The 12,610-nt window shown below is 26.7% G+C and overlaps 1 protein-coding gene across 33 annotated transcripts in view; it reads right to left on the bottom strand.

The window, feature by feature from the left end:
• The window catches only part of LOC147812702 (uncharacterized), a 33,296-nt gene that overhangs the window by 19,156 nt on the left and 1,530 nt on the right, over nt 1-12,610 (bottom strand). For 16 of the 33 annotated variants that reach the window (XR_015432317.1, XR_015432322.1, XR_015432318.1 and 13 more), the window contains exons 2-4: nt 12,205-12,350; nt 7,043-7,133; nt 4,616-4,824 (exon numbers count right to left, since the gene is read on the bottom strand). Coding sequence is in view for 9 of the 33 variants with exons in the window: in XM_087158583.1 (XP_087014709.1) it covers nt 4,616-4,824; nt 7,043-7,127 (294 nt within the window). In the remaining 24 variants the exon portion in view is untranslated. The other 17 variants (XR_015432335.1, XR_015432331.1, XR_015432341.1 and 14 more) reach the window with 12 other exon arrangements.

Here is a 12,610-nt window from a genome sequence, read left to right as displayed (position 1 = left end):
CTCTGTAATACAATATATTTCTTATTTATATAGACATAAGTTTGAAGAGTTTTATTTTTAAAAAAAATAAGGATACGATATATTTCTTATTTCTATAGACATGAGTTTGAAGAGCTTTTTTTAAGATCTCATTTGTTTTAAATTCATATTAATAAACAAAATTCATAGGAATAAGTCACTAAATAAATTAAAGTAAACTAACTAAAATGAGTTTTATTTGTTATCAAATAAAAAATTGATTTCAATTAAGAAAGATTTAGTTGAGAAGAATAAAAAGAAATATATAAAAATATAGAAGACAAAAAGTTTTTATTCAGAAACTTTATAAAATTCTATAATAGCTATATAACATTTTGTACATCATTATAATGATTTTTTCAATTTTGTATTTGTGTATCTTGCTAGATTAAAAATAATGAATCAGAATAAGCACAGATATTTCAAGACCCAAACCTGCTTCAATATCATTAAAAAAAATTATTATTAGACCATGCTAGTTTAACCCACTGACGGTTCTGCACGTAAAAAGTCGCATTTTAACCTGCAGTCTTCTCTGCATAGCAAAACCGGTTTTCCCATGTTAACTGATAGGGGAACTGTGTGTAGGGGAGAAACATTCTCCCAATTTTGCCCATTTCCTTAACCGCCAGTGGGTTAATAATAATTCTTTTTAAAGAATCATTGAGAATTTTAGAATCATTAAAGTATTTTTAAAATCTAATGGATTTAATCTATATTCTACCAAAACATGTATTCCAAATTTCTATTTCGCAGTTTACCTTCATTTGATTAAGCAAAGAGAAAATAACATGGGTGAAGCTAATAAAAAGTTTTTACTTTAAAAATCTGACACATAAACCTTGCTTTAATTTTCTATTTTTAAATTTTTAAGATAAATTTGTGATTGTTTTCATTAAACTAAAGAATATTTAGGTGATTGATTGCAAATTGCTTAATTCCTTTTGATGCCCAAGAGCTTAACCTTTGTTTTTGAGTTTTTCCTCTAAAAAAATTCCTCTGCTTAGTATGATTTTTTAAGACAAATTTGTTGGATGAAAAATTAAAAAAAAAAAAAAAATTGCAAAATAATAAGGTATAAAACTTGTAAATTTTCAGTGTTTTATGCAAACTTTATTATAATTATTTATTTTTATTAACGAAAAAAAAAAATTTCAAACTTTAAATAGTTTAAAAAAAAATATGTACCATCATTGATAATGAAGATAAATAAGCAAATTTTATAAGACTACAAAAATATCAGCAGTTAAAGGAAGTTTAGCAAATTTATAGTTATTATTTTATATTTATTAAGAGTTCTTCTATTCTGATTTAGCCCAACACTGTATGGGTATAGAGGTGAGTCGGATAAATACCCAATGAGTATGGTAATTATATATAGCTATTTACCCCCGCCTTGGGTTAATACCCTAAATCAGGATTTTCATAACTTTTTATTATTATCTAACTAACTTTTATCAAACCATCAATTGTCTTGCTTATAGTTTTGGAAATAAAAAAATTTTAAATTTTTAAAAAATGAACATTAATACTTAAACTGTATCGATAATAAGAAAAATATTTTAAAAAAAAACTTCAGACACTCAGTAGAGGAGCTACATTGTCACAACAGAGAGTATCGTAAAAAGGTTTAGTTGTGTAGCACCACAAAGTAAATTTTATGATAAGTGATTTACGCGAAGGTTAAGCCCCTTTCAAGAAAAAATCACTTTTTTCCCAAGACAATGGTATTAACTAGATAAAATAAATTTATAAAAATAAAGGATGAGTTTAAAATTTCCTAAATATGTTCATTTCTATTAATTCTATAAATTTAATATTTATATTAATTGACTAAACTAAAACTGGAAATTTCCCTTGTAAATTTTTATAAAAAATAACTATATAACTAATTTATTTAAAATAAACATATAAATATATATTTTTTATTTTAAATTTAAAATTATTTGATATTTTGTTTAAAAAGTTTTTTTCTGCATCATATTAGAAAAAACAAAAATGATTTTTTTAAAAAATTCCTTGATATTTTAGTCAAATTAAAAAAAATCATTTTCACAGAAAAATATTAAAATATACAATTTAGTTTTTAAATTAACAAATTATTTTGTTAATTATGAGCAAAACACAACTTAACCCTTAGAATACAAAATAATTTAGGGGATTAAACAAGAGATAGCTGTTGTTTAAAAATAATAAAATTTGACTGAGTTAAATTTATTAAGAACTTGTATTTTCCTTTCAGTTTCATATGAAAGATTGATTATTAATATTCTGCTCTGAATTTTTAATTAAATATTAGTTTAAATCAAACTCTTTTGTGATTTGTAATAAAAATACACATTGTAATGGACAATATAAAAAATTTAATGAGTTTTTAAATATAAGTTTTCACTGTTTGTTTATAGAAATATGTAAGCAGGGATACCCTGGAAGATGCACTTTTTAGGGGGTGTCATGTGATATGTATATATTTATATATCAATATGTGAATATATGCAGTGTTTTCCTTAAGTGATTTTAGAAGGGCAACCTGCCCTGTCTACCTTTTGATCGTTATAAATGCACCCTCTTTTCTCTTTCTGTAAAAATAGCCACCATCCCTTAAAAACACTGCCTTTTTACTCATATTCCATTTTTAAGAAAATTCAATGAGAATTATACAATGGTAAAATTATCTGTGTTTATAGATTTAATATTGATAACTATTATAAATATTTACATTGTTAAGATTATTTTCACATGGTAAAATTTGTATAAGTGTCTCTTTTTCTGAAAGGGGTATATCAATGAAATTTTAAGGTTATTTTTTAAATAAATACTTCACTTTAAAAAAACGGACTGTTAAATGCTTAGTTTTTAAAAAATTTCTGTTCAAATTATAGAAAAAAGCTTGCAAGTTGTTTATTCAAAAACAGTCTTTTTATTAAACTTTTTTAAAAAGAAAAAGAAATATGTATGCGGAGAGACTGTATTTTAATTATTTTTCATAAACTACATTTTTTTTCTTATTTAGATGAGCAAGAATTTATTTTTGGAATATACACATAAAATAGTAGAGAGTAATTTAAAAGGAACAAAAATAAAAAAAAACATTTTCAGAGAAAAAACAATGTGAAAAGGGTAAACAATAAGTTAAATTTTTTTTACAAATCAACATACATTTATAAGTTTTTCCCTTTAAACCAAAGGGAAATTAATACTAATTTTTATATATTTTTTTTATTTATTCCAACAAAAAGTAATCAAGATGGAGGGCACACTAGGATAGGTCCCAGTATCCCACTTCATCCCAGTATGTAAAGAAGATAAACTTTTCGAATTCTTAATCTATCAGATATTATTTAAAAGTTATATCATTCAGGAATAAAATATATTTTCAAATAAAATTTGGTTCAGATAAATTATATATGGATATGTGTGCTTTTGCTATCAATCTCACTTGCTATATCCCAATCAGATTTAAAATCATGCCTTATTAAATAATTAATCATTTAATGTATTTAAAATATCAATTTCCAAATTAATTACATACATTTAAATAACAAAAGAAAATAACAATAAATTTTCATTGCTGGAAGTATAAATAAATTTCAGTTCTCAAAAACATTAGGTATAGTAAAACCTATATATTTTATTTATTTATAATATTTCATGTAATAAATAATACATGTAAATCTTGGTTTAGAGTTAAGCAGTTAATTAAACATCTTTCAAACACAGAAAAAAAAGTAGTTCTTAAGAAGAGGTTTTTTTAAAAAAGGGAAGAAGTGTAACAAACTAATTAGCTTGACACGCATGCTAGCATTAGCATATATTTTCATTCTATTGAAAATCTATTTAATATTAAGCTCTATACTTTTTAATCAAACACTAATAATTACATAAAAACTAAAAAATTTACTACCAATTTAAATTAACACATTAAGCATTATTGTTCAGATATCATCACAGCACAACTAAATATGGAGCCGAGAAGGAATGAATACTATTCATAAGTAGCAAAAGTTTTGTATGATAAATTTTCTAAAATAAATACTTAATATCCGAAAAATATTTTACATTTTAAAAATATATATCTGAGATCAGAAACCAAAAATAATAGGAATTATGAATCAAAATGTAAACTTCAGAATGATTAAACCATAGCCACACTCAAATAAAAACTTAAGTTCAATGAATACATATATACATATAATGTATAATTACATATGTTGCAATATAAAATTTTCATTTAAATGAGTTATAGCATTAAGAACAAAATAATTAAATGCTACAGAAATTTAAAAAAACAAACACTGGCGAATAATTTCATTATTGACCATTCATTTAAAAAATTGCAATAATTTTGAAATTCCAATTTTCTTTTTTTCAAACTTTTTTATTCTTGCGCCTTGAGAGTATAGGACAAAATTAATAGTCACCCCTGATCACAAGGCAACTAAATATGATGAGTGGTGATTAAAATATGGCCTGCAGTAGCCACATGATCATCACTTTTTTTGTAGAAAATATACTCAGTGTATTTTGTTATTGTTTGTTAGCCTTTTTTCATAAGTATGAAATTAATATGAATATTTTATAATATTCTGAAAATTACCAAATTTCCCGATAGTTTCTTCATTTTACAAATGAACCTTGTAGAGCCATGATGGCTCAGGGGATAGAGCGTTCGCCTTCCAATGTGGTGAACTGGGTTTGAATCCCACCGATGGCTGGTCAATACAAATCCGGATCCAGCTTGCACAGTGCTGACATCCTCAGTAGTAGACGGATCATGTGTAGGATTATTAATTATTACAAAATATTCTAAAAAATAATTCAAACAAATAAAATATTTTAGAAAATCAACTCAGTAGTTTTTCAAACAAATGATTTCAAACTTGGTCATTTTACACCTGATTTTATTTAGAGATGAGATCAGCTGACATTTCTTATGCAATCATTATACTTTTTCTGAAGGGGTTTTATAGTTATTATAAGCTATTTGGAAACTGAACATTGCTCATGGAAAAAAAATTCACGAAGGAAAATATTTCATTTTAACACCTATGCAATTAGCCACCGAAGCATGCAATGTCTAAAGTTGTCCTATCACATGTTGTTTTTGCTAGCTAAAAATCAGTTTTTGGTTTTGTTATTCAATGAACACGTTTTGTTCATTGTGTGATCATTATTTGTTCATTCAAGTGAGGAAGATGTTCTACACAAACATAACCAAATGTGAAATGCTCAGACTGCATGCTGCAATAAGGAATGATTACAAAACTATTTGTTTTAAATACTAAATTTTAACATTGCTTTTAGTGAAAAATAATTTAAATCTGCTAAATTTATTCCTACTAGTAAGATATTAATTAATTTATTAAATTAATGACTATCTAGCTAAATCAAGTGGGAAAAATGATATAACACACAAATTATAATAAATTAAAAGTTCAACCAAAACTGCTTTGTTCTTAAATTCTAGATGTTGTTAATTATTTAATGTAAAATGGCTTTAATATTGCTTAAACCCACAAATTAAAAAATTACCAGCTTGAATATTTTTAGACATAACAACAAAATTGTTCATTGTGGGAGTTAAACAAAAATGTAAAATTTCTACAAATTAGTCCAATTAACATTATTCTTTACAAGGTTTTTGTCAAACCATTTCACATTCAGATGTTAGAACTACACTTTCAGCAAATTCAAAACCCCTAAGTCAAAATTGAGTCAGAACACAAATGATCAAATATAGAAAATAATAGAAATAGTCATGTATTTTTAACAGAACTCAGAGGTACCAACTACACTCAATGTTCATTAATGTGTAAGAAAAAAGGTTTACAGTTTTCTAATAAATATTTCAATGTATCCATTATGAAAGGTTTAAACTAGTGCAATGTCTGTAAGTGTGCAATCCAAATGAATAGTTATGTGGTATAGATCTGAGAAATATAACTTTTTCTAATTGAATGGGAAAGCCTTTATGAGTAAACAAGAATTCTCTATTTCTGGACAAAACCAAAGTATTTGTATTTGAAAAATATATACTAAAAAAGGGAAAAGTTTTATTATTAAAAGATAAATAAATAATAATATTAATATATATTTTTTAATACTGTAATGATTACATTAAAAATTCTTAATGCATAAGAATTTCATTAACATAAAATGCTTTTAATTTATTTATGTTTGCAGGATTAAATGTAAAAAATTTAAGGTTTTGGACAAAAAAGTATAAATAGTCTTACATGAATCTCTCTTCATTAATATAGTAATTTAAATTCGTATTTCCAATATGAAGCACATAAAAGAGAACTTTACCTTTATAAAATTTCATTTACGAAAAATATTTAACTAGTAATTTACCAAATTCTACAAAGAGCTGCTCCTTCAATAGATTTAATGAAGTATCAACTTGCACAGATACTGGTGTATCAAAGGAAAGCTGGCACAAACATTCTTTACCTTTTTTTTTCCCTAACATACATTGCTGAATTTTAGGAAACTTCATAGAATATACAAAAATCAGGAGAATTTTTAATGAATCAGGATAAATAAACAAAATCTGGCAAAGCTGATAACTACAAATTTATCTCTCGAAATAAAACTACATGCTGTTAAATAGCATTGAAGCAATGAAGAAACTACTTTTCTTAATCTTCTTACACATTCTTTTAAATAAAGCATCTGAATGGAGGACAGTTTGCAAAACTATTCAAAAATGCCTCTATATATGCTTCAAAAAAATTTCTAATTATTTTCTTGTATTTTAGAACTTAGATGCAATTTTATACCAAGTTCTTGGGTGATTTTCGTTGCCAAAAACTCCCTTTTCGAAGCTTTTCCGTGCACCAGCAAGACTTTAGATGGCTCACAATGCTGAATTAGTTCTAATGATTCCTTTAGCATCAGCATGTGCACTGAACAACATATACTGTACAGACATTTTAACCTCTATCTATTTAAAATACTCATATCATGAACAGAACTTCAGATCATAAATTTATTAAAAGTAACAACTAAGTTAATAACTAACTTACAATCTGGCTTTCAAATTCAATTTTCTTGGTACCGCTAATGACTTTATGACCAATCGTTTCAGATACACAATAACCTGGCATAATTATCTATAAAAAAATATGATCAATTTTGATTTAAACAAATATTTTTAACATATACATAATTTCTAAAAAGTCACTTAAAATAAAGTAGCCCTTCACTTGGCCACAATTAGGTACAATGAAAAGGTTCATTGTATTAAAATGAATTTTTGCCAATTTATGCTCTTTGCAAGATTGATTTTCTTAAATTGTAAGAAATAAGAATTTAAAAATCACTTACAAACTTAGTTATGGTTACAATTATTCTAAATTAAATTTAGGAATTCAAATGAAATATTGTAGGGGACTACTGCCGAACTAGATTTGCTATCACTCTAAATATAAAAATTATTAAAATATAAAATCTAGTAGAAAATTTGGAGAAATAGGTAGCATTGAAAATGTAGGTTATAATGAGACTTATGAAAGCAATAAAAAATATAAGTATGTTAGTTCCAGCTTGCTAATTATAATTATACTAAACAATTACACTTACTCTTATTGTAAACTATTCTTCAAAAATAGCAACATATGCTCCTTTCAAATGAAAAATTAATCAAAATTGGTTCTCAATCTCTATTGATACAGATAAAAGAATAATGAACGAGGGTTACAGTTATGTGGGGGTTCTCTTATATTTTAAAATAGAATGAGAATTCATAGATAATATATTAATTTCTGGAAAAATTATACACTTTAATAATAAAAATTATTGTAATTGACACTTATAAAAAATAATGATAAAGGAAAAAACTCTAAAAAGTTATTCAAAAAAATTACTAAGGATAAATAAAAAAAAAACTGAAGGGCAGCTCTTTCTAAATTAACTACTTGTTTATAATTGAGAGATATTGAAGGAGAGGAGGTATTCATTAAGAATCCATCAATATTTTACAGTGTATTTTCAAACCTTCCTTTTTAAAAGAATAAACTATGAATTTCTGAAAGCTCTACTTTCTTTATCTTTCTGGTTAGTCAAATTTTGAGCAGCCAGGCTTTTTCTGTATATCCATTCACAATTCAATTTAAAAACAAAACAAAATTATTTCTAAGTTCTTCATTTACATGTTATGGTTAGAATTATTGAAATGAGAACTAAGGAGGAAAAAAGAGACAATGATTAACTTCAAAATTAAACTTAACAAATTTATTAAAGAAAGAAAAAAAGCACAACAGCGACATCAATAGCACAGAGTTGCAGATCAAAGACTGACTAAAATAGATAGTTCTACAGAAAAAATAGACAGTTAATAATTTTGGGACTTTTCCCTCAATATGTTAGATTTCAAAAATGTACGCTTACGTGTTTTACCCTTATCACAGCCACCACCCCACTTTGCATCGCTGTCAGAGAATCAAACGTACTTCAAGTTCAACTTTGGAAGTTCTCTCATGAACTACTTTGCATTGCTACCAATAATTTTCTTCATGTATACAGTTTATTTATTTTATTAATTTTTATTTAATAAATGTATAATAAAAACGAAACAGTCTGATTCATATTGATACAACACACATAATTTTTAACTTAATTTGCTAACAGGAATAAAATGGAGATTATCGGCTAGAAAGTAAAACTGGAAAGTTTGGTACCGTTAAAGCTCAATCAGTATCAGAAACTCTAGGACAACTGGCTCCAAGGCAATTCATTTAATCACTCAATTAACTTATTATTTTAACTGTGTCAACATTGGAATGGACAAAACAAAACTGAAGGAGTTTCTTATATACACAATTTTTTTATAACTTTCATTAATTTAAAAATTTCTTTCTTTTTTAGTACATATTTTATTATGTTTAATCCATTTTTTCATTAATAAATATTTCTGATAAAAGTATTTTTTTTAAAAAATAGTAACTTTTCAAATAATGTATAAAATTTTCACACTTAAAATAATACAAAATGCAGCAAGAATATTTCATTACACATGCCTTTAATCCATAACTAATAAACAGAGAGAAATCAACATGCTATTTAGATAGATGTGTTCTTTTAAAGTTAATTAATTGTATTCCAGAAAAGTTCATTAGTTTTCTTTTTTTTAATTATATTATCATTGAAAAAGTGAATTAGTACTTTGAAACATTTCGAAAATGCATTTCTGAAATTACAAAATATTTACAATTGCGAATTTAGATATTCTTTTGCCAATAGTGATATCTCTAAGTATCTTTAATGAAATTGAAGATATATAGAGATTATGATATATAGATTTGTTTAAAAATGTTTCTTGTGTTTTGAAAAATCAATTTATATTTTTTCACACAAAATACCTATATATAAGTATAATTTAAGGAGTTTACTTTTGCAGGTATTATCACTTCTTACAAAATTAAAAAAAAAAGAAAAGATTTTTCATGAGGTACAATATATGAAATAAAAGGAAACATTTTGGAGTAACTAGGGGATTTTCCTTGTTATTTCAAAGTAAACCAAAAATGAGTTTAAAATTCAGAAATTCTAACAGCACTAAGATTTTATATACACTACATACATGCAGACAATTTTCTCTTAGATAGAAGAAACAAGAAATTTGCTCACTCTAATAAAGTGGTATTTTAAATCTTTTGCTTCAAAAATGCATCTGAATGCTTGATTACCAAAACTCAACTGAGTGAAAATGTAATGTATAATTTGTAGTAATATTTAAAATAAAAAAAAATAAAAATTTTTTCGATATTGTTAAAAAAAATAATTCAAAAGTTTGTAAGGCTTGAATATTTTCTATGAGCATAAAAGATTTCCCCAAAAGTTAGGAATCTTCCAATCTTTTCATGAAAGCTGGCAGCTATGCAGTTTAATTTTTTTTTACCTAGAGTTATTACGAAACATACAATGACTATTACCATACCTACATACATGGATATCAGAATAGGATTTCTGTTTTTTCCATTCAGCCATTCTTTAGCTGTAAGTGATGGAGTAGGTGCAACAGTGTCAAGAACAAATCTTCTTAAAATTGCTCAGACTAATTAAAAATAAGTTTTGAATATAATTTATAAGTAAATACAAGGTCTGGCTATTAATTTCCAGGACTCATGGAATAACTCAGAAGAAAAAAAAGTTAAACACATAGCCATTTAATATTATTCGAAGTAATCCATATCAGGCGTAATACACGTCTGTGCTCGGCTGTACAAATTTCGGAAAGAAGTTTTAAAGTCCACTTTTGGAATGCTCTTTATTAGTGACGTTACAGTTTTCATGAAGGCTTCGACATCCTGAAATCTTGTTTCCTTCAGTGAATTTTTCTGCTTAAGAAACAGGAAAAAGTGTGTGCTAGGTCTGGCGAGTATGGTGGATGCTGCGACTCAACGACACCATGCTGAGCTGAGAATCGCCTCACAGTCAAACGCAATGTGTGTACGCGAACTTTTTCAATTGCTTCCTGCTTGCGTGCGAACTGCGGCCGAACTGTGTGCGGATCATCTTCCACACTTTCGCGTTCAAAAGCGTTTAAACCATTCAAAAGTTCTTCAGCGAGATAATACTTCCTTGCCATAAACTTGTTTTAACAATTCGTAGGTTTCTGCAGCTGTCTTGCCCAATTTGAAGTAAAATGTAATGTTAATTCTTTGCTCTATTTCACTTCGACAACAGGAATTTAAGAGCTCCGTTTTAATGTGCCTTTCCACGAGAACCACTCACTTCAGAATGGCGCCGATTGCACTGCACATGCGCAAGAAAACACTCTTCAATATGCAATCATTAGCGCCATATTCCGGCTTTTCTTTCTCCTACAGTTACCTCAGTCCTGGAAATTAATAGCCGGACCTTGTATATAAAACCAGTTACGATATATTTCTGATACTTAATGAATAAAATCAAGAACTACCATCAAGACAAGCGACAATTACTATAAGACATCATGACATGAATACATTGCCAGGCAAAAGGTACAACAGTAACTAGAATCAAAAAAGGAATTCTCTGTTTTAAAGTAGAACTTAAGAGAATTTCCAAGGGTAGTTACGAAGTTAGTTATACCTAAATATGTTGATTACAATATCTTTTATTCTTTTGTGTTTATCATTTCCCACATGAACGAAAAAGGTAAAAATATCAAAGTTTTTTCACATGAAAAAAAAAGGAAATACTGTCAAACCTCATTAATGCAAATCACTTAGGGTGAAATATCACTTTACATGAAATATATGTTTGGTCCCGAGAGTCAGCAATAAATTATTATTGCGCTTTACATAATATTTAACATGAAAATTTCTTGCTGATTATCGCTTTACATGAAAGGTCACAACACAGATAAGAAGCATGTGCATAATGCGCCAATTATTCATTTTGAGGAATGCTATTTCTATTATCCAGGTTTGTTAGGAGTAGCCGATGGGTAAATAAATAAAATAGTTAAATAAAGTTATTAAAATTTTTAAGCTTATTTTAATTTGCTTGGTACACAAGCGTAGTATATGATATGTATTAACAGTAAGTAATAAATTGTGTTCCTTCATAATATATCGGATAAGATGAAATCTAGTTAACATAAATAATTATGATAGTCCCGCAAATTTTGTGTTAACGAGGTTCAGCAGGAAATTTCAAAGTCAGAGGAGGAAAGTTTCTTCGTTACTAGTTTTTAAAATTATTAAATGTTTTCTTTTAAGAAACAAAAGCATCCTTAGTAGTTAATGTGATATTTTACTAAAGGTATTTCAGCACTTCTACCATCTAAGCACTACAGCCTGTTGTACATTAACCCTTCATTTTCTTCACCTGACATTAATCGAACACGATAAATCTCCATCTGTTTTAGATCTGGCTATCTTGTGGGTAACCTTTGTTTCTTTTCACTGTTTTCCTTACTAAGTAGTTGGGGAAATTTGGTTTAGTAAAGTGATCAACCTTGTGCTAAACTCCAAAGTCATCTTTGTACAGTATCTTCCCTCTGACCTGGGTTACTCTGCCTTAGCTACCCTAAGATAACACCTCAGTAACCCCAAAAACACTTTATAATGAAATTAAGGCCAAGAAACTTCAATGATTTTATAATATGCAATAAATTAGACATCATATGCATATTTTTTAGTTAAAATTTCTTTTGATTATTATTAAATAAAATAACAAAAATTAATAAATACTCACTAAGTATTATTATTTGAATGGTCTTATCTATGGCTAAAATCCAAAGCATTCTTCATTCTCTCCTAGGTTGTTTCATGATTACTGAAGTTGATTAAGGTTTTCCAGCAGTTGAATTATTGCAAGAAGCAACACAGTGAAGATGAGTCCTACAAGTATAATTAATATTATGATAAAAAGATTGATAAGTATAAAAGATTTAAAGAAATCAAAATAAATTAAAATAATGAAAATAATGCACAAGCTTCAAAGCTACAATAAAGCATTTATAATTAGGCAGATTTGAATATTTCCCATTATTTCTAACGTATGTTTTTTTTGTAATGTTTTCTGTATTAAATATGTTTTAATGTAAATGTATACAATTGTGTACTCCCAATGAAATTTACATAACTTGTAATATGTAGTT

This window comes from Parasteatoda tepidariorum, chromosome 3 (genome assembly GCF_982258835.1).
Source record: "Parasteatoda tepidariorum strain Cologne lab strain chromosome 3, Ptep-v5.0, whole genome shotgun sequence".
Classification (NCBI taxonomy): Eukaryota; Metazoa; Arthropoda; class Arachnida; order Araneae; family Theridiidae; genus Parasteatoda; species Parasteatoda tepidariorum.
The sequence above is the reverse complement of the archived record's forward strand: the minus strand, read 5'-3'. Positions and strand labels throughout refer to the sequence as shown.